Source organism: Myotis daubentonii, chromosome 3 (genome assembly GCF_963259705.1).
Source record: "Myotis daubentonii chromosome 3, mMyoDau2.1, whole genome shotgun sequence".
NCBI lineage: Eukaryota > Metazoa > Chordata > Mammalia > Chiroptera > Vespertilionidae > Myotis > Myotis daubentonii.
Genome location: NC_081842.1, coordinates 155,834,869 through 155,859,195, shown reverse-complemented (window position 1 = coordinate 155,859,195; position 24,327 = coordinate 155,834,869). Strand labels below are relative to the sequence as shown.

General features: G+C 46.1%; 2 protein-coding genes across 5 annotated transcripts in view; one reads left to right on the top strand and one right to left on the bottom strand.

Moving 5' to 3' along the window:
* Positions 1–20,785, bottom strand: part of DDAH1 (dimethylarginine dimethylaminohydrolase 1) — a 246,329-nt gene extending 225,544 nt beyond the window's left edge. For 2 of the 4 annotated variants that reach the window (XM_059689001.1, XM_059689005.1), the window contains exon 1: positions 20,646–20,785. The gene's annotated coding sequence lies outside the window, so the exon portion shown is untranslated. Of the gene's footprint in view, positions 1–18,394; positions 18,744–20,645 lie in introns of all 4 variants that reach the window. The other 2 variants (XM_059689003.1, XM_059689004.1) reach the window with 2 other exon arrangements.
* Positions 20,786–21,093: 308 nt separating this feature from the next.
* CCN1 (cellular communication network factor 1) lies at positions 21,094–23,995 on the top strand. The gene is made up of 5 exons (XM_059688996.1): positions 21,094–21,372; positions 21,653–21,863; positions 22,212–22,568; positions 22,723–22,934; positions 23,046–23,995. Exons 1-5 carry the CDS (start codon positions 21,310–21,312, stop codon positions 23,346–23,348), a joined length of 1,146 nt encoding a protein of 381 aa, XP_059544979.1. The 5' UTR covers positions 21,094–21,309; the 3' UTR covers positions 23,349–23,995.
* The last annotated feature ends 332 nt before the right edge of the window (positions 23,996–24,327 follow it).

Below are 24,327 nucleotides of genomic sequence, written 5' to 3'. Positions count from 1 at the left end.
TATATAATCTATACTAATAAAAGGGTAATATGCTAATTAGACTGGGTCAACTGGCCATCTTTCTCCGGATGTCCGATTTCCTTCTGGACAAAGCCATGGTGGTGGGGGCTGAGACAGAGGCAGTTAGGGGCAATCAAACCAGCAGGGGAGAGCAGTTGGGGGCAATCAGGCCAGCAGGGGAGCAGTTAGGGGTGCTCAGGCAGGCAGGCAGAGGGGTTAGGGGTGATCAGGCAGGCAGGCAGGTGAGCAGTTAGGAGCCAGCAGTTCCAGATTGCAAGGGGTATGTCTGACTGCCAGTTTAGACATCTAAGGGGTCCCTGACTGGAGAGGGTATAGGCTGGGCTGAGGGAACCCACTCCCCCTCCCCTGCATGAATTTCATGCACCGGGCCTCTAGTATTTATATAAAAGTAGGAACTTAATGCATATGGATTTTTTGTGCTATGCAAAGAATATTTTAATTTACCTCTCAGTAATATTAGTTTATAAACCTTAACTTAGTTTTTCTATTGATCCTGTATCTTTTTTTACTCAGAAAATAAATTTTATTCTAAAAATAGATCTCAGGAACAAAGAAAGACCCAAAGCTGGTCATTATAATAAAAAGAAAAAAAGTACAAGAAATTTGCTTAAAATTCTTTTTCTGAAAAGTACAAAATTTCCACTGTATTATCCTGCCAACCCTCACTTATCTGCATTTGAATTATACCTTTCAACGAAGAATAACCAAACTAATGAGTATCTTAAACATAAAGTCAACTGAGATTTTAAAGAATAGATGCTCTTTGTGCAATAAAATCTATATTATGCTATTGAATATTATTAAATATGAGTTTAATTTTCCTCACATAACTTTAACAAAAAGGTAATGTGATTCTATTTCAGGAAATGTATCATAGTTGCTTATGCATAGACGCTAGTACCTAACTGCTGGGGTTCAAATCTCATCTTTACCATTTACTAGAGCAGATTACTTAACATCTCTGTGTTTTAGTTTCCTATAATATAGATCAGGGGTCCTCAAACTTTTTAAACAGGGGGCCAGTTCACTGTTCCTCAGACCGTTGGAGGGCTGGACTATATTTTAAAAAAAATATGAACAAATTCCTATGCACACTGCACATATCTTATTGTGAAGTAAAAAAACAAAACTTCAAAAAAAAAAAAAGGCTCTCCTAACTTAAAAAAAAGGCCCTACTAACTCAAAAAAAAAAAAAAAAATAGACCTCCTAACCTCAAAAAAAAAAAAAAAATCCTAACTTGTTCTTACCTCGGTCCTCAGGCAGCAGCAGACTCTGCACAGGCAAGCTTGTGACTCGTCCAATCACACCGGAGACTGAGAGGAGGAGTCGAGAGACAGAGAGGAGGGGAGTCGGAGAGTGGGGCGCACATTCCACACATGCGCACTGCGGCCCGGGACGAGTCAGCTGCTAAGCAACAGGCAGCGGTGGCAAAAACACCCGGTGGGCCGTAGTTTGAGGACCCCTGATGTAGATAATAGTGCCTACCATAGAGAATTGTTAAAAGGATCAAAGGACTTAATATATTAAAAGCACTTAGAAAAATACCCAGAAGATAGTAAGTACTATGCATTATTATTCATTAAAACTAGTAAAATATAGAGAACTGAGATCCAAAGAGATAATAAATACAGATGTTGTAAAGGAAACTACTAGAGAACCAGGACAACAAGTTGCATTTCTTCCCTATCACTAACTAGCTGTGTGGCCGTAGATATGACATTAAAGCCAGAAAGGCACTTCTCCAGCCCTTCATTCATTCCTTTGGTCCTTCCTTCCTCATTTCCTACAGTCATCTCTGCACAGATATTTTCTGAGTACCTATATATTTCACTATGCTAAGTAAGCATTGGGGAATTTGTTCTCTCAAGGTCCTCATGGGGGAGAAAGTCACATAAACCGACCAATAAAATAGTACAACATATTGAGTATGATGATGGAGATCTCAGGATTCACTTTCATTGCAGAAAGCCTGTGGATCCTCGGGCATGATTACACACTTATTATCACCCTAACCCAGTGGTTGGCAAACTGCAGCTCGCGAGCCACATGCAGCTCTTTGGCCCCTTGAGTGTGGCTCTTCCACAAAATACCTACTTCTGCGCATGGGCCACGAAGTTTCAATCGCACTGTACATGCGCGCCCGCACGTGGTATTTTGTGGAAGAGCCACACTCAGGGGTCAAAGAGCCGCATGTGGCTCGCGAGCCGCAGTTTGCCGACCACTGCCCTAACCAAAGTCAGTTTAGAATGTAGGCTTGCATGACCTCTGTTATGATTCTGACCATGCTTCAGTCATTGATGGTGTTAGCTCATGCAAACTGAATGAGTAGGTGAGTGATCCCTTTCTGGCTTTCTTTTACTAGTAAGGAGAAGTTGTAAATGAAATCAAGGATCAGTCTATTTGTCTGAGTTCCTTCTAATCCCTTCAAATAATGAAGATTTAATTGACTACACATTTTAACCCTCAGGCAAGAAGCCACTTCTAAGATAGCAGTATAGCAGCTGATTACTATAATTTCCGTTTTTAACCGCTTGTAATCCCTAGTTATACCTCTTGTCCATGGTAAAACAGAAAGCCAAAGAATATACAACGGCTTTATTTAAAGAAAAAAACAACAACGACACCCAGCAAATATGAGAAGTTTTAAAGCAATTATTTCATTGTATTAGCAAATCATATTTAAGAAAAGGTAAACATGCAGTTGAGTTAGAAATTATTATAACTGTCACAAACACTTGATATTTAAAAATAAACTAATAAGGCAGAGTATTTTTAAAAATATATTTTTTATTGATTTCAGAGAGAAAGGGAGGAGAGAGAGAAACATCAGTGATGAGAGAGAATCATTGATCAGCTGCCTCCTGCATGCCCCCAATGGGGATCAAGCCTGCAACCTGAGCATGTGTCCTGACTGGAAATTGAACTGTGACCTCCTGATTCATAGGTTGACATGCCAACCGCTGAGCCATGCCGGTTGGGCAAGGCAGAGTATTTTAACAGTTCACCATGAAGATCACCTTTGTTCTACTTAGAGTACTTTTTAATCAAGATGAATAGAAGTTTCTGTTATGGGTTGAATTGTGCTCACCCAGACCCCCCCCAAAAAATACGTTGAAATACCAACCCTTCCTATCTGTGAATTTGACCCTATTTGGCAGATTGCTAGGGACTGAATATTTATATTCGTATGTAGAAGCCTAAATTGCCAATGTGATGATATTTGAAAGTGGAACCTGTGGGAGGTAATTAAGTCATGAGGTGGAGCCCTCATAAATGGGATTAGTGCCCATATAAGAAGAGACATGAGCCCAGCCAGTATGGCTCAATTGGTTGAGCAATGTCAATGTAACAGGAAGTCACCGGTTCCATTCCTGGTCAGGGCACATGCCCGGGTTTCGGGCTCAATCCCCAGTGGGGGGCATGCAGGAGACAGCTGATCCATGTTTCTCTCTCACTGATATTTCTATCTCTCTCTCCCTCTCCCTTCCGCTCTCTGAAATCAATAAAAACATATCTTTAAAAAAAGAAAAGAAGAGACAAGAGAGAGATGATCACGTTTCTGCTCTCTTCACTGTGTCCTTGGGTCATCTGTAAACCAGAAAGTGTGCTCTCAACAGACATTGAGTCTGCTGGCACCTTGATCTTAGACTTCCCAGTTTCCAGAACTAAGCAAAATAAATGTTGGTATTTTTTTTTAAAATCCTCAACTGAGGACACGTTTAGAGAGAAAAACATCTATTAGTTGCCTTCCACATGTGCCCAACCAAGGATCAAATCTGCAACCCAGGTATGTGCCAGTTATGTGCCCTGACTGGGAATTGAACTGGCAACCTTTTGGTGCACAGGACGATGCTTAACCACCTGAGCCACTCTGGCTGGCTAAATGTTTGTTTTTTAAGCCATCCAGTTTATGGTATTCTGTTGCAGCAGCTTGAAATAAGATGCATGGAATCAAGTTAAAAAAAAAAAAAAGATGAGATAATACAGTATTGGGGTGGACCATAATCCAATGACTGGTGCCTTCATAAGAACAGGAAATTTGGACAGAGACACAGGGGAGAAGAGCATATGAAGACAGAAGTAGACATTGAAATGATGCATCTACAAGCCAAGAAACACGGAGGGTTACAGCCAACCACCTAGAAAAGGTAAGGAAAATTTCTTCCCTAGAATCTTTGGAGGTGACATGGCCCTGCTGACAACTTTATGTTGGACTTCTGCCTCTAGAACTGTGAGAGAATGAATTTCTGTTGTTTTGAGCCAACCAGTTTGTGGTTCTTTGTTACAGCAGCCCTAAGGAACCAATAAAGTTTCTTCAGCAAAATTCAAATTGAAGGACTTTCATTTTCAACCCAAATGGAGAAACAATGACCGTATTTTCCTTCCTATTTGAAACAACTAATTAAACTTGACCAAATATATGAAACAACATAAGATAGTGATTGCTTAGAGTGGGGAAATAAAAGAGAGGAGACCTACAATTATTCCAACTTACTTATTGAAAAAAATATCCAGACTACAGCACAGGTGAGGAGGACCCAGTCAGAGTCCAGAAGTCTCCCTAAATTGGCCAGACAGAGCTAGGTGTTTGGGGAAGCCAAAGTGTCTAGAGACTAAAAGTAAAATGAACAATCCAGTGAGCTGGTTAAAACTTCAAGTAACCTCATGCACATGTAATTGGAGTCTCCAAAGTACAGAAAAGGGGTGTGGTAAGACCAAAAAATGTTTAAAGAGGTCATGGCTGAATTTTTTTCCCCAGATTTGATGCAAATTCTAAACCCACACATCCAATAATCCCAAGAACAAGAAAAATGAAGAAAACCACACCAAGGCACATCAGAATGAAATTGCTTAAAACTGGTGATAAAGACAAAATTCTTAAAAATAGCCACAGAAAAGATCCATTACACAAGGAAGAACAATGAATGTCAGCAGACTTCTCATTAGAAAGAACACAAGCCAAAGCAGTATAACAACATCTTTAAAGTAATGAAAGAAAAAACTGCCAACATAGATGTCCAATACCCAGTAATAATAACTTTTGAATATGAAGGTGAAATACCCATATTAGTACATAAAACAACTGATAAAAACTGAATAAGGTTTGTAGTCTAGTTAACAGTATTGTACTCATGTCTGTTTCCCAGTTTTGATATAGTTCTATAGTTATAAGATGCTGGACTAAAGGTTCATGGTACCTAGGTACTAATATTTTTGCAACTTTCTATGAGTCTATATTATTTCAAAATAAAAAGTTTAAAAATGAAACAGCCTGGCCAGTGTGGCTCACTAATTTAGCATCAACCTATGAACCAGAAGGTCATGGTGATTCCCAGTCAGGGCACATGCTCAGGTTGTGAGCTCGATCTCCAGTAGGGGGCGCGGAGGCAGCCGATCAATGATTCTCTCTCATCATTGATGTTTCTATCTCTCTCTCCCTCTCCTGTCCTCTCTGAAATCAATAAAAAAAAAATATATTTTTTTTTAAAAGGAAGGAAAAGGGAAAAGAGGAATGAAGAAAAGATAAGACAAATAGAAAATAGAGATGATAGATTAATCCTAACTATATCAATAATCACACAAAAGGCAATTGGTCTAAACACCTCAATTAAAAGGCAGATAATATCACACTGGATAAAAAAGCAAAACAAAAAAAAACCTAACTTTAAAGACACACATAAATAAAAAGTAAAACAATTTAAAAATATAGCATCTAACACTAAATCAAAAGAAAGTTGAAGTTGGAAGTAGATTTCAGAGCAAAGAATATTACTAGAGATAAAGAGGGTGTATTAAAGTTCTCCTGAGAAACAGAATCAATGAGATATATAAACATATAAAGAGTTTTATTATAAGGAACTGGCTCATGTAAGAATGGAGGCTAACAAGTCCCAAGGTGTGCAGTTGGCAAGCAGGAGCCTCAGGAGAGCTGATGGTGTAGTTCCAGTGCACAGACTGGCAGGCTCAAGACCCAGGAAGAGCAGATGTTTCAGTTCAAGTCCAAAGGCAGGAAAAATCTGATGTCCTTGCTGGAAGGCACTCAGCAGGAGGAATTCCCTTTTACTTAGCCTTTTTATTTTATTTAGGTCTTCAACTAACTGGACGAGGCCCAGCCATGTTGGGGAGGCAATCCGCTTTGTTCAGCCTACTAATCCAAATGTTAATTTCATCCAAAAACATCCTCACATACACACCCAAAATAATGCTTGGCCAAATATCTGGACAAATCACCTCTCAGTCAAGTTGACATGTAAAATTAACGATCGCAGATGGGTTAATTTTTTAAGAGGATATAGCAATCCTAAATGTTTATGCGCCTAATAACAGAAGTTTAAATACATCAAGCAAAAACTGACAGAGCTAAAAGGAGAAATAGACCAATCCATAATTGTAGGAGATTTCAATACTTCTCTCCCAATTTACAAAAAAAAGAGGTGGACAAGAGAATTTTAAAAATAAAAATGTGGGCCTATAGAACACCTGAAGAACACTATTATACAAGTTAACGTAACTGACATTTATAGAACACTCCAGCCACAATAGCATAGACATTATTTTCAAGATGGTCCATATTCTGGGCCATAAGACAAGTTTCAATAAAATTTTTAAAAAGTCAAGTCATACCATAGTTTATTTTCTGACCACAATGAAATTAAACTATAAATAAATAACTGAACGATGACTGGAAAATATCCAAATATTTGGATATTAAATAGTACACTTCTAAATAAACCAAGAGTCAAAAAGAAATTAGATAGTCTTTGAACTGAATAAAAATAAATGCACAACATATCAACATTTGTGGGATGCCACTGAAGCAGGATTAGAGGGAAATCTGTAGCACTAAATGTTTATAATAGAAGGAACAAAGATTTTAAATCAGTGACCTCAGCTTCCATGTTAAGAAACTAGACAAATAAGAGAAAACTAAGCTCACAGTAAACAGAAGAAAGGAAATAAAGCCAGATGGCACACTACAGGAAAGGATGGAATCCAACACCACCAAGTACAATGGGATCCTGGAGTATAGTCTCTCCACCCAATATGCTCTCCCTTCTTGTCCACTTCCATTGTGGCTCACTGTCTAGAAAAAAGGTTTCTAATAACTGGGCTTACCTTTAAAACTATCTATATATATCAAAGCCTAATATGCTAAGCTTGACCAGTTGCTATGATGCATACTGACCACCAGGGGGCAGACGCTCTGACCAGTAGGTTAGTTTGCTCTGGGGTTGTGCCAATCGGGACGGGGTGAGATGGGCTGGACACACCCTGGAGCCCTCCTGCAGTCCCTCCTCGGCCAGCCAGCCCCAATCATCCTGATTGCTGGCCAGGCCGAGGGACTCCACTAGTGCACAAATTCGTGCACTGGGCCTCTAGTATAACAGAAATGTTGAGTTTCACTGTACCATTTCTGGTAAGGCTGAGAATATAGTTCCTATATCCACTAGCTATCATTAGCACACCTGATGATAGACACTTATCCAAAAAGCTATAAACATCAGAAAGTCTGGACTGCTTACCAAAGGGAAGTAGGAAGGCAATCAAAACCAATACATCCAACCCCTTATTAATGAGAGGTTATTAGAGACCCTCAAAACCTATGCTGATACTATGTCCTAATCATAGTCAATTAAATCCAAGCAGAGGAAAACAGTTTATTCTTCCAAGCTTTTCAGAGGATGCACTGAAAATTCCAAGAGAAACACTGTCCAGTGCAATAAGATCTCACCCCTAGTATGGGGCCCTGTTCAGTTAGGGATCCTAAAGCAGTTTGTTCACACTGTACCTTTTATAAAGGGTCTTATTTTACAGTATTTACACACACATTATTTATACATGCTCTCACACCTCTAAAATGTGCTATCCTCAAAGTCAGGGACCATATTTTAGTCATCTTTGTATTCTCAAACCCTAACATGGCACCATCATTTAATAAATGTGCTTTAAAGGCAAGTATGAACCCCCTTGAAATCTAAAAAGGTTATAGACAACACCCAATTTGATAGCCTGGTGACTTAAGGCAAGGCTTCAGATCCAAGTTAAAAACAGAAAATAGAGGCTTATTATATACTAGGGGCCCGGTGCACGAAATTCGTGCACTGGGGGTGTGTGTGGGGGAGTGTCCCTCAGCCCAGCCTGCCCCCTCTCAGATACTGGGAGCCCTCAGGCGTTGACCCCCATCACCCTCCAATCGCAGGATTGGCCCCTTGCCCAGGCCTGATGCCTCTGCCAGAGGCGTAGACCCCCATCACCCTCCGATCGCCTGATCGGCCCCTTGCCCAGGCCTGACGCCTCCGCCAGAGGTGTCAGGCTTGGACAGGGGACCCCCATCTCCCCGTGATCACTGGCTCTGGCCCCCGCTCAGGCCTGAGGCCTCTGGCCCAGGAATCATGCCTGGGCAGGGGACCCCCATCTCCCTCTGATCGCTTGCTCCAGCCCCCGCCCAAGCCTGATGCCTCTGACCCAGGCTTCAGGCCTGGGCAAGGGGACCATCATATCCCCCCAATCCCCGGCTCCGCCCCCCACCCAGGCCTGATGCCTTGGCCAGAGGAGTTGACCCTCATCACCCTCCGATCACCAATCACCGGATCGGCCCCTTGACCAGGCCTGAGGCCTCCGGCAGAGGTGTCAGGCCTGGGCAGGGGACCCCCAGCTCCCCGCGGTTGCAGGCTCCGCCCGGCTGAGGCGTCCGGCCCGGGCAGCGGGGACCCGCAGCTGCAGCGGCCCCGCGATCGTGGGCTCCGCTTTAGGCCCAGGCAAGGGACCCCTAGCTCCCGGGACTGCCAGCTTCGACTGTGCCCAGCTCCCATCGCTGGCTCCACCCCTACTTCCTGCTATCACTGGCCAGGGCGGCAAAGGCGCCTGATTCTCTGATCATGGCTGGGGGGCAGGGCAAAGGCGGCCCCAGGGCCGCCTTTGCCCTGCCCCCCAGCTCTTAGCTCCCCCCTGGGTTTCCGATCACTGTCAGTGGCAGGGGGCTTCTTCCTGCTTTCCCTTTGGCCTCCCTGCATTGTGCCTACATATGCAAATTAGCCGCCATCTTGTTGGCAGTTAACTGCCAATCTTAGTTGGCAGTTAATTTGCATATAGCCCTGATTAGCCAATGAAAAGGGTATCGTCGTACGCCAATTACCATTTTTCTCTTTTATTAGATAGGATTTTCTCAGTTCAATTATATTTAAAAAAACATTTCAAAAATGGATTTGTTCCTAGCCTTCAGTGAGGGTGGGACCGAGTTTTATCTAAACCAGTCTGCCCATCCTTTTCCCACGGTGTTCTGGAAGAAAGCAGAATGAAATGACTCAGAGCTTGGCGCACTTCTTAGTTCCTATGCACTGACACTTAATTGTGTTCCAAAAGAGAGGCCTTTACAAAGGATCAAAACCTGGATAGTTCATGACTATTAAGAGGAGAGGTGACTTCAACTGTAAATTGTCTCAATTCTCACTTTATGTCACTTCACAAGTCTTCTCTGAGTTTGCTCCCACCCCATCCTCATCCCCTACCTCCTCCTCTGGCCCCAGCTTTTAGGGTTGTAAGCCCTTCAAATAGTGTTTGCAGGTTGTTCCTGCTATGAAAGTAGGCCCTTTCTAGTTACATTTGTGGACTGAGACTCGAGAACTTCTATGTGCAAAATAGCAAGGGCCTAGAAAGTGCAGAAAGCTCAGAAAACCTATCATTTGTCCCTAGAAAACAGAACTCACATATACCTAAATCATTCAAAGAATCAAATAAATGTAAGTGCAGGCTGATTATCCCCATGCCTGTTCTCTGATTATAATGATGATGAGGATGTAGTCAACATGATGCTAATGATCCCATTCACTTTAATTTGCATCTCCTTTTAGAAGCTAGACTCACCAGTGGCTCGAAGACTTGAACATCAATGGATCTGAACGAGCTAAGGAAAAGCTAAAGGGCAGGCTCTACAAAGGCAAGGTGGTAACAACAAAAGAAAGTAGAAAAAGAACAAACACTCATAAAGGGAGTGGAAACAAAGGGAGTCAGGGCAGTAGTAGATATATACAAAGGGCAGAGGTTTGGAGTCAGTCCTGGGTTAGAATCCTTGTTTGGACACATTCTGTCTAATCTGGGGCAAGTTGCTTAACTTCTCTGTACCCTTATTTCCTAAGTTTATAAAGATATCAAGCCCTGGCTGGTTTGGCTCTGTGGATAGTTCGTTGGCCTGTGGACTGAAGAGTCCTGGGTTCGATTCCGGTCAAGGGCATATGCCGGGTTCTGGGCTCGATCCCTAGTAAGGGGCATGCAGGAAGCAGCTGATCAATGATTCCCTCTCATCATTGATGTTTCTCTCTCTCCCTTCCTCTCTAAAATCAATTAAAAAAAGTTATAAGAAAGTACAAATTGGTAGTAACAATGTGAGGGTGACCACAGGTCAGGGAAGTGGCAGCTCCATCTGCCTTAGGAAACAAAATCAATGGCGATGACTAAGTTACAATAGAAGCATCTCTCAATCTCTGAGTCCCTCCTCTGTTCTGACACATCTCTTTTTCTTCAGAGGAAATAGGAACAAGCTCAGGCAGGAGTCCCAGAGGAAGAAACCAGCTTTTATTGTTTAACTCATTCATGACCAGACTCTCGTGAAGAAACTGGGGTTCGTAATTACTAAAAACACAAATAAGCTCAAGACACATTTGGAAAGATAGTTAAGTGACATCCATAGTCCGTTGCTAAGGGAAAGTGAAGTTGAGAGCAAGTTTGTAAACTGAAAAACAGATTTCATGGGGGGCAAATACCATGTTCTCCGTCCAAAGACTGGCCTTTGGAACAGACACTCTACCCTAAACTGTTCTGTGCCCTTGCACCTGCTACTGATTTCAGCTAAGCCCCAGTTTTCTCATTACTTAAATTAGAACAAAATACTCACACTACAAGGTTGTTTATAAACATTAGATGAGATCACTAACTTGTCTATATATATACACTAACTGCCCAGTCTTTGGTAGGCAATACCCAGGCCCCATAGAAAAAAACTAAAACTATCCCCATAGCTCCCCAGTGCTGAGGCCACATGCCAGCTAGTATTAATCCCCAGGCATGGCATTTTGTACCCTGGGGCATGTGAGTGCATGACCCTGAACTGGGACAACCTGATTATCATATAGATGCGGAAACAAAGATAAAACCTCCCATGGCTCACCACTGCCTATAGGCAAAGTTGCGATTCTATGACAAGCAAGGCCATCTGAGTACTTTCTTAAATGGTCACTAGGGCCCCAGGCAAGCCAGAAAGCTGATCTGGATGAATCTTTTAATTTTTTTTAATTATAATTTTAGAGAGAAAGACAGAGAGAGGCATTGATCAGTTGACTCCCACACGCACCCCATCCAGGGATCGAACCCATAAACCGGGTATAAACCCTGACTGGGAATCAAACCAACCACTCTTTAGTGTAAGGGATGAAGCTCCAAGCAACTGAGCCACACCAGCCAGGCTGGATGGATCTTTCAAATCACATAATCTATATGCAATTTGTCAAATGATTTTATAACTAGAGCTCATCTAGTTTAAAGAATATAAAATATTATCTAGAGAATAAGACTAGCTCATTCTATGATAACTGCAGTAAAAGTGAAGGTAATAGCAGTGCTTAGCAGCAAGATAAATGTAATTTATTAAGCACTTACTATGTGTCAAACATCCTGCTAAGCATTAAACATGTCTTATGACTTATTTCACATAATCAGCCCAACTGCCAGAATCTTCCTTATACTTAATCCTCAAACCTGAAAATGTTGGCACGAATAATTGGCTTCAATCTCTCTGCAGGATCTGAGGGCTCATGTACTGTGCCCAAATCAAATCCTCTCTAAATGCTGAATATGGTTTGTGTGGTTTTAAGTGGGCAACGAAGAGGCAGGTATCTTTGGAAATAAAACACAGGAGGTGGAGGTTAATTCTTAATCCCTTGAGTCTCGTGTCAACCTATTTGATAGTGACTTATAATTAATATGTTTCATATTGCTCAATCATGTCTAGAAGATGGATTGCAGGGTGGAGTGGGAGAGGTGCCTTCCGGTCCATTCCAATGAAATGTTTATGCGTTATCACAAAACAAGAAGTTCTGCAAGGTAAAGGGGTTAGCAATGCCTGGCTTCCTGTGGACAGGTGCCAGGTGGAGGAAAATAAACAGATATAGTTCCTATTGGATACGAATGCCCTTAAAAAAAAAGTGTTTCCTATCATGCTGCCAAGACAATGCCAGCTGCTTACAACGTAAATTCAGGAAGAAAAGCAAAAGGGAGACTGCATGGTGTCTGCGGAGTAAAGTAAAAAATAAAGATGCTTATTCCAATTTTGTTGATAAATTATAAACTCCTGCCACTGAGTCAAGTGGCAGCCCTGGTTCTAGGACAAATGGAAGTCTAGCCAATTAAATGAAACCTGACAATTACATGCTATTCCCTGATATTTCGTGAGTGGCTAAGAGCAGGACAGTTCTTGGAGACGTTCAGCGTGGAGATCACAGCTGGAAGGCCCCCAACATTGCCTTCTTTAGTTTTCTTATCATTAACTTAGATGGCGTTTTAACAGTTTTAATCAATTGCCAACAGTTTAAAAATTAAAAGACTTCACATAAAAACCCAGATTTCTGGTATCTCTTAAAAGTGAGAAAATAGGCAAACATTTTCACCTACCAACCACTCAACTCCCCATAGTTGGTCCCCACTATCTCCATGGCTCCCCAAAGCTGTAGCCAAGTATTAGCTGGCACTAATCCTTGAAATGGCATTTTGTTACATGGCTGATCCCTGTGAGGCCTTCGGTGCATGTCCCCTGAGCTGGGGCAACCCCATTATCTTATAGATAAAGACATCAAAGCAAAACCTCACCCTGCTCACCACTGCCTGTAGGCAGAGTCCCAATGCTATGACAGGCAAAGCCATTTGCAGAAGGTCCCAGCTAACCGCCCCTGCCAGTTCCCACAAGTGATCCTATGGTCCAGCCACCCTCATCACTCAGGGTAGAGGTTCTGTTCTTCTGTCTCACCTGTCCTTCCCTGTATCAGATTCTCCCTCATTCTCTCAAACAGATGAGTTCCATCCTCACTCCCAGGCAGAGAAGTGAACACGCAGCACATTGTATCTACTTTAGCAGCAGACTGTAGAGTCCTCCAGGGGAAGGTCAATGTTAAAGTCCTTGAGAAACCAAGATGGCGGCATAGGTAAACACCTGAAATTGCTGCCTCACACAACCACTTCAAAAATACAACTAAAAGACAAAACGGACAGAGGTACGTACGGAGGCACACACGGAAAGGGCTGGCAACTGAGGACGAGGTTGTCTTTTTCGATCGGGAGGGGGTCTCAAGCTCCCAACTGCTCTGAACTCCAGTTCCGGGCAAGTCTCTGGGGTCCCAGACTCATACGGGGAGAAACTGGACTGTCTGGCATCAGTCGGAACTCGAGGGCGGCCTTCTCTCAGAGGTGCTTGCAGTGATTACCACGGGACACTGAGACCCTGGGCCGCTTAGAGCAGGGCTGAGGATCAGCCATAGCTGTTTCCTCCACCCTACTGATTCCCTGAGACCCTGCCCCCACCCAAGCTGTGCACAGAGGCTTTCGCATATGAATGGCCTGACCCTTTGCAATCTAAAATTACCTAACAAACTGCAGCTGGGTCAGAGAGACCCAGAACATCCAAAAGAAGGCCCAAGGCCCCACAGCAGCTTGTATTGCTTCACAGCTGGGCATCATCTGGACACCTCCAAACCCCAAACAAAGAAGAGGAATCTGCAGATCTCTCCATAGCTCCTGCTAAGTAGCCTCAGACAGAGGCTAAATTAGCACCTCCTTAGAGAACCAAGAGCCAGTGTACCCAGTGGTCAGAGTGGGACCATCCAGATTACAACTCCTCAGATCCATAAGGGACACACTCAGGGGGCAGACTCAGTGAGCACCAAAGCCCCACTGAAACAAGTCTTGCCCCAGAAGGGTGTCTCCAGCACAGAAGTTCTCCCACCGTAGACACAGCTGATTTTCACAGCCAATTGGCCTGGAGGTCAATTCCTCCCAGTGATACCTACAACAATCAAGGCTTAACTACAACAAGACTGTGCACAAAGCTCACAAAGGGGTGCACCAAGAGTGTCCACCTCAGGTAATTGGGGAGGCTGAGCCACTGGGCCCTACAGGACACCTAGCACAGAAAGCCACTCTATCAACACAGGGAAGCAGCCAAAATGTGGAGACAAAGAAACAGGTCACAAATGACAGAAATGGAGGAAAGAAAAGTATTGGATATAGAGTTCAAAACCACGGTTATAAGGTTTTTCAAGAATTTTCTAGAAACCACTGGTAAATTTAGTGAGACCCTCTATAAATCTAGTGAGACCCTCAAGGATATGAAAAAGTACCAACTAGAAATTAAACATACATTGACTGAAATAAAGAATATTATACAGAGATCCAACAGCAGACTAGAGGATCCCAAGAATAAAGTCAAAGATTTGAAATATGAAGAAGCAAAAAACATCCAACCGGAAAAACAAAAAGAAAAAAGAATCCAAAAATATGAAGATAGTTTAAGGAGCCTCTGGGACAACTTCAAGCATACCAACATCCGAATTATGGGGGTGCCAGAAGAAGAGAGAGAGCAAGATATTGAAAACCTATTTGAAGAAATAATGACAGAAAACTTCCCTTACCTGGTAAAAGAAATAGACTTACAAGTCCAGGAAGCACAGAGAACCCCAAACAAAAGGAATCCAAAAAGGACCACAACAAGACACATCATAATTAAAATGCCAAGAGCAAAAGACAAAGAGAGAATCTTAAAAGCAGCAAGAGCCCTAACCAGTTTGGCTCAGTGGATAGAGCGTTGGCCTGCAGACTGAAGGGTCCCAGGTTTGATTCTGGTCAAGGGCATGTGCCTTGGTTGTGGGCGCATCCCCAGTAACAGGTGTGCAGGAGGCAGCTGATCGATGTTTCTCTCTCATTGATGTTTCTAACTCTATTCCTCTCCCTTACTCTCTGAGAAGAATCAATAAAATATATTTTTTTAAAAAGCAACAAGAGAAAAACAGTTAGTTACCTACAAGGGAGTACCCATACCACTGTCAGCTGATTTCTCAATAGAAATTATGCAGGCCAGAAGGGAGTGGCACGAAATATTCAAAGTGATGAATAGCAAGAACCTACAACCAAGATTACTTTACCCAGCAAAGCTATCATTCAGAATTGAAGGTCAGATAAAGAGCTTCACTGATAAGAAAAAGCTAAAGGAGTTCATCACCACCAAACCAGTATTATATGAAATGCTGAAAGGTATCCTTTAAGAAGAGGAAGAAGAAGAAAAAAGTAAAGATAAAAATTATGAACAACAAATACATATCTATCAACAAGTGAATCTAAAAATCGAGTGACTAAATAATCTGATGAATAGAATAAACTGGTGAATATAATAGAATCAGGGGCATAGAAAGGGAGTGGACTGACAATTCTTGGGGGGAAAAGGGGTGTGGAGGGTGCAGGAAGAGACTGGACAAAAATCGTACACCTATGGATGAGGACAGTGGTGGTGGGGAGGGGGGGGGTAAGGGCAGAGGGTGGGGTGGGAACCGGATGGAGGGGAACTATGGGGGGGGGGGGGGGAAGAGGAACAACTGTAATAATCTGAACAATAAAGATTTAATTAAAATTTAAAAAAATGTTAAAGTCCTCTTTTTTATGTCACCAGTGCTTACACAGTGCAATGACACACAGTGAACTCGATATATCTGGGCTTCAGAGAGGAAAAATAATGTGTCCTCAGATAGCTATGTAATTGTATTCATAGTTGGAAAAAACAGGTTGAAAGCATGTCCAACCAACAAGGCACACTCAGACTGATGACCATCAAGTGACATAGAAAACCTTATCTCAGTGACAAATGCAGTTCTCAACAGGCCTAGTAGGGACTGCCAGGTCAGTGTAGCTTGTGAAATGTCAGAAGGACCTCAAAGATCTGATATCTTCCCTATCAGACTGCCAAGGTGCCAAAAAGTCCACCATGTAAACTTATTTGCGTTCAGACCTTTTCTGTTAACATAGAACCTACCTCCCTCTCCCTTCCTCCAAAACCCAGTATATTAGGCAATTCTCAGAGGTTAGCACAGCTTCAGTTAACATATCAACTGTTTTTCTATCTGCTGCATTTATCCTGGAGTATCTGGGTATGCTGTGATAGAGTTAAATAAAGGTAAAAGTTCCAGTAGAAGGGACAAGCTTGGATGTCTGAAGTAAGATTTGGGTAGGCAGTATGCACAGTGGTTAAGTGCAAGGCCCACTGGAACCAAGATGCCTTGGTTCAGGTCTGCTACCTGCTAGGTGAGTGCCTTTTAGCTACTTACCTGCATGTCTTCATTTACAATAGGAAAAGATAGTGATTGACAGGAGGCTCTGCCTCAATGGGGCATTGGAGAATTAAATATATAGTAGGCGTTCCAAACGGTGTCTGACATAGTGAGCCATATGCGTGTTTGCTTCTGTCATGAGGAGAGGATGACATGAGATTTAGTCCTAAAGGGGCTGCTCCAGTTTTACTACCTGCTGTCGGTCTAGAGAGGATGAGCAGCTTGCAGAAGGCTACACAGACCGGAGTCTGGCAGAGCTGGGGCTTCCTATCTAGAGTCTCCCGCCCCCACGCCTTCCAAAGGAACTTACTCATGAGGACGAGAGGAGGAAGGTACGGGAGACCAAGAGAAACCAAGAGCCAGCTCCAGCATCTCTCCCTTCTAGGGATAGTGGGACCAGAGCCTTAGGAACTTCTCCCCAGAGGCAATTCCACGAGCCAGTTCTGGGGGGGGGGGGGGGGGTAGTGATGGGAGATGGGAGGGGGGTCCTCCAGGGCGGAGCCAACGCCGCCCTCTGACACACACACCCCTGCCCCTGAGCCTGGGCGTACCCTGTCCTCTGGCACCGCGCGGCCACTTGCTGCCCCGTTGGGAGGACGAGTCAACAGCGGGGTGGACGGGAAAAGTGACACAATCGGCCGAGGCTCTCTCCGCGCCAGCCTCCCACGCAGCGCGGGGCGGCCCAGGCGCTCGCAGAGGTGCGGGCGGGGGCTGAGCAGCGGGGGGGTGGGGGGGGGGCGGGGGGCGGCTCTCCGCACCCCCCGGGCGCGGCGGCCCGAGGCTGGGCGCGGGCGCTGTTCAGGAACGCGGCGGCCGCCCGCGGTTGGCGGGCCGCTCCCGGGACCGCCGCCGCCCCCCGGAGTGGGATGACGGAGCCCAGAAAGACTTTCACCAAATATGGGCCGGGGCTGGGCCCGCCGCGCGCCGGAAACCTCCAGCCCAGGCCGCCGGCAGGGGGCGGCGCGCTGCTAGCGGCCGGGTGCGCTCGCGCTCGGGTCCTGGGCGCCCTCCCGGGGCGTCTGCCAGGCCGGTCCGCCGCCATCGCGGCTCCCTCCACCTCTCCCCGCGATCCCTCCACTGAGGGGGGGTGGGGGGGCTGGAGGGGTGGGGGGGCTGGGGGGGTGGGGGGTGCAGGGTTGGAGGGGTGTGGGGAGAAACAGGGAGGCGCGGGGCGGCGCCTTCAAGTGGCCTTTGGCAGTCACCCTAAGGCAGCGGTTATCAACCTGTGGGTCGTGACCCCTTCGGGGGTGGAACAGCCCTTTCACAGGGGTCGCCTAAGACCATCGGAAAACACATATATAATTACATATTGTTTTTGTGATTAATCACTATGCTTTAATTATGTTCAATTTGTGACAGTGAAAATACATCCTTCATATCAGATATTTACATTACGACTCATAACAGTAGCAAAATTACGGTTATGAAGTAGCAACGAAAATAATTTTATGGTTGGGGGTCACCACAGCATGAGGAACTGTATTAAAGGGTCGCGGCATTAGGAAGGTTGAGAGCCACGGCCCTAAGGTGTCCTGCTCTTTGAGGCGTGTGAGGCTGGGTGTGCAGGTGAGTCCCAGGTGGCCCCAGGCAGTGGTTCCCAGTGTGTGGCTCCCCGCACCAGCCGCCGCATCACGGCCTAGGGACTCGTTAGAGAGGGAACTCATAAGAAATTCGGGGATGGGGCCCAGCAATCACTCTTTTAACCCCCTCTCCAGGGGATTCTCGATGCATACCTTTGAAAACCACTGGTGCAGGGCTAGGAAACCCGAGGCTCCAGGTTTAAGGAGATTATTATTCTCAATCGTCGCCAGACAGTGAACCCTTCTCTGGGTGACCTAAAATTCCCTGGCAGCCGGGGTGCCAGGGGCTTCGGAAGACAAGCAGCTCCTTCTCCGAGCTTTGTAGCCCAAGAGAACAAGGCGGCCCCTTATTGGGGGGGGGGGCACCCCTATGGGGAGGGGCGGAGGAATAGAACTAAAGAGCCATGCAGCATTAGCACCGGAGCAACACCTACGCATAGGCATTTGCACACGTCCCCTCCCTTCGGTCAACGCGAACCGATCTGCAGAGGCGGCGAGAAGGCAACCGGGCGTCTGGGGTGTCTGGACGGTCTTGAGCAGGACCCGGGGAGCTGCTGTTCCTCTCGCCTGGCGCCGTGGTTTACTAGCCGACGCACCGGGACATAGTCCATGGGAAGGCTGGGCACCTAGGTTACTCGGGTCGCTCAGCTCCTCCACCTCCCGGCCCTGTTTGCTACCGCTCCCCAAACCCCCTCCCACAACACATGTCCTGCTTTACGTAGGCAGCGGACTGTAAGGTGAGCTGAGTGTCTCCTCTGATGGAACATCCTCCTCCAAGATCCCCTAGTTAAAGAGGAAACAAACACACACACACCCGTGTTAGAAAACTTGAATCTGATTTTTAAAGGAATCCCTGGAATGGTGCGTGTTTGAATGCAAAGCCCCTGCAAAGCAGCACACTGAATCTCTTTGCCCGGCCCCCACCTCCTCTTCGATAAAGGAACAAGGTATAGGCACAGGCCAGTTGGATCACCCACTGAAATTTTATTTTAAATCATGACAGACAGATTGCGTGGAAAACAAGGAATTCCAAAGAATTTCCTGCTCTGGGAACAGAAGTTAAGTCTATATTTAACAACATCTGAAACTGTCAAGAATGCTTTGTGGTTGGATAACAGGCAGAAAAATGTTAAAAACGCAGGCTACTGCTATACCCAAATATGGAAATATTGTTACGTCTGGTGTCTGATTCACCATCTGGAAATACTTACAACCATGAAGTCAAATAGAAAAGACACCACAACAGAAGCCAGGGACACTCCTCTGCATCCATTCTCTTTCCACCACCTCCTCCACCCGGTACCGCCCCTACTCACTCTGGTCCCAGTCACTTCATTAAGAAGGAAACAGCAATAAAACTCTAACACGGGAAAAAACATTTTTCTAAACAATTGATGGATTGACCTGGGTACAATGCCGGGCCCAGACTTTCCTCACTTCAGTTGCATAACACCTGACAATCTATTGTCTTGAAGAGACACGCCCCTCAAAAAGCCTGAGAGATCAGCTTCCCCTAGCAAAAGCCTGTTAGACTGAGGAGAAGGCACTTGTGAATGAATGAAACTTAACTCCTCCCTGGTAGTTCTCCTCATTGGAGGTTGTTTTCATTGCAATAGCTTCACATGTGCGTTTCAGTCACAGAAAAGTCAGCACTGAAAAAAAGGCCGTCTTCAGCCAGACGGTTGAATTCCATTCAACGTTAAAAAGGACAAAAGAGCAAAAGAGAGAGGCAGCTCTACTAAAGCGCATATAAAGGAGAGACTGACATAAATTTTTGTGCATGTTTTTATTAAAATTGCACAGGGAGATATTTTAGAAACTTTGAGGGAAAGTTTATCCATCACACTAACGATGTGGATGCTGCTAAAGTAATTGCTTGGCAGGCGGGTCTTCTGCTGAGTGCGTTGCAGATAAATAGGGTCTTTAAATCTGCTAACCTTTTTATAACAGAGTATCACACCCTAAACTCTTATTTCCCTGCGCTTAGAGAGAAAAGCATTGCAATTCCCTTGCAATGGGAGGTTTCTAAGTGGTTCCAAGGAAAGGAATTAAAAATCCCGCAAGACTTTCGGCTTTTCAGGAGTCTGCTTTTTCCAGAGACCCATTGGGCGCAATGGTGGTGGAATCTGGTTTGGCCTTCCAGCATATACAGGTGATGATCTCAGTATAAATCACTCCACGGTGGTCCCCTCCGCTTGGGCTTGGCTGGCTGCTCAGTGCGCATCGCCACCCGCCCGCCGAGGGAGGCTGGAAGCGCCTGCCCAGGCTCCCGCATCCGCGAGGAAGTGTCAGCCAGCCGCCCGGAGAACTCCCAGCCTTCATTTCCTCTCGGACTGCAACCCCAGGCAGTGGGCTGGAACTAAAGTGGGAACCTCCAAAAACAAACAAGTACGACATACCGAAAAAGGGAGGGCAAGGGGGGCGGAAGAGGGAAGACCTCTGCTTGGAACTTTGCCAGACGTGGGAGAAGTTGATTCCCACCCCACCCCCACCTTCTCATTCATAAATGACACTGCGGGTATTAATTTGCAGCACACTTAACTTTGCTAATAAACACCATGCCAAAGCTCAGGGACTTTACCCGAGCATGTCGCCTCTACGAAGTCCACAAGTAGATGAAGGGCTCAGAGATACACTCCCCCTCCCCCCCCCTCCGCCTCTCTCAATAGATAACTTGACTCTCACCTTCGCTGTAAACAAGCAAACAGCTCACCGCCTTCCCGGGTGAGGGTTTCCAGGGCTGCCCGGTCAACTCGGCATCACCAAACAACATGACTTTTGTTCCTCCCTCTCAGGTCCTCCTACCCTCCCAGTCCAGACAAAGTTCTGAACTCTCCCCCCCACCCACTCCCACCCCCAACCCCCACTCCCCATCCTTCCACCATCATCACGCCCAAAAGAGCCCTCCCCTATACAAGTCGTTATTTAAAGTGGAAAAACGGAAGATTGTTTTCTTGGGTCCCGGACCAAAAAAAAAAAAAAAAAAAAAAAGGTGCAACGGAGCCAGGGGAGGCGCTTGGCAGCAGCCCGCGCCAGCGAGCATTCCTGAGATGTTTGAGAATTCTGAAAGGCACAGACAGAGCCGACGTCACTGCAACACGCGGCGCCGCCGCCGGCCCATATAAAAGGCGGGCTCTGCGCGCTGGGACAGACCGCGAGCGAGAGCGACCTCGAGCATCACCCGCGCCCCCCGCTCCGCCTCGGGAAGGACCTCGACAGAAGGACGCCCGCAGCCTCTCGCCGCCCGGCCCTCGCCTCCGCGCCGCCCGACCCCGCCGCGGTCCGCCCGCTGCGCACCGGTGTGTTGGCGTCTTTGCTTCCGCGCTCGCCGGGACTCCTGCGCGCCACCATGAGCTCCCGCACGGCCAGGACGCTCTTCACCGCCGTCACCCTCCTCCAGTTTGCCCGGCTGGTGAGTTCTGCCGCCTCCGCGTCCCTGTCCGCTCTCACGGCCCTCGTCCTCTCCCCAGGCTGCCCACGGCACAGAAAAACTAAACGAAAAAAGTTCGGGGACGTTTCGGGTACCTCTTTCTTTAAGTTTCCCCTTAAAGAGGTGTCTGGGGCCTCCTGGCCGACGCAGCCCTGCCCGGGGTGACCCGGCCGGCTGACCGGATCGGAGACCCCCGTCCCTTCCCTGGGCGCCCCTCCTGCTCACCGCGCCGGGTCTCACGCGAGTCTTCTCCCCCCTCCAGGCGCTCTCCTGCCCCGCCGCCTGCGACTGCCCCCTGGAGGCGCCCAAGTGCGCCCCGGGAGTCGGGCTGGTCCGGGACGGCTGTGGCTGCTGCAAGGTCTGCGCCAAGCAGCTCAACGAGGACTGCAGCAAAATGCAGCCCTGCGACCACACCAAGGGGCTGGAATGCAACTTTGGCGCCAGCTCCACCGCTCTGAAGGGGATCTGCAGAGGTAAGATGCTTGTGGTTTGGCCCCTTTAAAAAAATAATAGTCCCCGTAGTCCAGAAGTTTAGTAATTTTGAGACCATGTATGGTGATGCTTTGTTGTTGGTAGCTTGGCAGAAAGGCACATGATTTCAGCAGTCTGGAATGCAATTCAGTGTGTCTGGGCCCAACGAAAAGCGCATACGGAAAAGTGATTCCTGACTAACTTATTGTTCTGGTCTGCAGTCTCTGGGGAATTGTAGGGAACTTTACCATAAATTGAATTTAACAGCAGAAATATGTATGAGTTTCAGGCCACGGTTCGGACTCTTAACTTGATCCTCTTCTCCCTTTCTCTTTTGGTGCTCTTTGCAGCTCAGTCAGAGGGCAGACCCTGCGAATATAACTCCAGAATCTACCAGAATGGGGAAAGTTTCCAGCCCAACTGTAAACATCAGTGCACATGTATCGACGGTGCCGTGGGCTGCATTCCTCTGTGTCCCCAAGAACTTTCTCTCCCCAACTTGGGCTGTCCCAACCCCCGGCTGGTCAAAGTTAACGGGCAGTGCTGTGAGGAGTGGATCTGTGACGAGGATGGTGCCAAGGACCCCACGGAGGACAGGGACGACCTCCTGGGCAAGGGGCCCACATTCGATGCCTCGGAGGTGGAGTTAACGAGAAACAACGAGTTAATTGCATTTGGAAAAGGCGGCTTCCTGAAGCGGCTCCCTGGTAAGTTAAAGCTGAGCCCCTCAGGCCTGGGACTGAAATACCTTCCTAGTTTGCAGCTTTATAGAAACGAGGACTTGAATCTGTTTGTTAACGAGGACTTGAATCTGTTTGTTGTCAGTAAGCCTCTGAGAAGTCTTCCCTCTTGTCTCTCCAGCTTTTGGACAGGGCCCTCGCATCCTATACAACCCTTCTCTCCACGGCCAGAAATGTCTCGTCCAAACAACCTCATGGTCTCAGTGCTCTAAGACCTGTGGAACTGGTATCTCCACACGAGTTACCAATGACAACCCTGAATGCCGCCTGGTGAAAGAAACCCGGATCTGTGAGGTGCGGCCTTGTGGACAGCCGATGTACAGCAGCCTGAAAGTAAGTTTCTGCGTGGCGGGTACCTGTTCCTGGGCAGCTGGGTGAGATGGGAGCCTCTCTTCCAAGAAGGAACCCTTGCCCCTAACGTTCCTTCTCTCGGCTTTCTTACAGAAGGGCAAGAAATGCAGCAAGACCAAGAAGTCCCCGGAACCGGTCAAGTTTACTTATGCCGGATGTTCAAGTGTGAAGAAATACCGGCCCAAGTACTGCGGTTCCTGCGTGGATGGCCGGTGCTGCACGCCCCAGCAGACCAGGACGGTGAAGATGCGCTTCCGTTGCGAAGACGGGGAGATGTTCTCCAAGAACGTCATGATGATCCAGTCCTGCAAGTGCAACTACAACTGCCCGCATGCCAGTGAGGCCGCGTTCCCCTTCTACAGGCTGTTCAATGACATTCACAAATTTAGGGACTAAATGCCACCTGGGTTTCCAGCACCAGGGTGGACAGAGGGGGAGAAGAGTGCCGGAATCATGGAGGCACGGGTGGGGGCGGTGGGGGTGAAGGGACTCATTGTAGAAGGGATGCATTTGCTCATTCTTGAGTAGTATTAAGGTATTTTGAAACTGCCAGGTGTGCTGGTGCAGATGGACTCTAATGCAGCCGCAATTGGAGAATACTTTGCTTCATAATATTGGAGCACATGTTACTGCTTCATTTTGGAGCTTGAGGTGTCGATGACGTTCTGTTTTCTGTTTGTAAATTATTTGGTAAGCGTATTTTTCTCTAGGCTTCTTTCCTTTCGGTTCTGCGATTGTAAGATAGTAAGATTCGTTGGACAGTTAAAGCCTTCATCCTTTGACAGAAGTACCCGGGAGGGGGTTCCATTCCTTCCTGAAGGTGACACTCTGTGAGTGTCCGTGAGAGGCAGCTATCTGCACTCTAAACTGCAAACAGAAATCAGGTGTTTTTAAAACTGAATGTTTTTATTTATCAAAATGTAGCTTTCGGGGAGGGCGGGGAAATGTAATACTGGAATAATTTGTAAATGATTTTAATTTTATATTCAGTGAAAAGAATTTATTTATGGAATTAATCATTTAATAAAGAAATATTTACCTAATATCTGAGTGTATGGCATTCCATATTTTTAGAGATTGTCCAAAGTCATGGGAAGCAATCTAGCTTATCCACTCAGTCATTCAAACCGGATTTAGTGCATGTCTGCTTTGTGCCAGGATATGTTCTAGTGCTTGGGATAGAACAGGGAAATGACCTACAAAAATAAAACAATGATTGCTTTTATATCTTCAGTAGAGAAAGATCGTTGCATTTAAAATAATCTGCATTAAAAAAACATGTATTGAACACCAGGCATTGTAAGAAGCACAAGAAGGAATCCAAAGCCAACTTTGTGATTTAAATAATAATGCATTGTTTTCATAAGAAATCAAA

What these genes read in the sequence shown, in the direction of transcription:
- CCN1 (XM_059688996.1), top strand. Translation starts at nt 21,310, where the DNA reads ATGAGCTCCCGCACGGCCAGGACGCTCTTCACCGCCGTCACCCTCCTC. An exon ending in TCTGAAGGGGATCTGCAGAG is followed by an intron (nt 21,864 to 22,211) that starts GTAAGATGCTTG and finishes TGCTCTTTGCAG; the next exon opens with CTCAGTCAGAGGGCAGACCC. An exon ending in CGATGTACAGCAGCCTGAAA is followed by an intron (nt 22,935 to 23,045) that starts GTAAGTTTCTGC and finishes GCTTTCTTACAG; the next exon opens with AAGGGCAAGAAATGCAGCAA.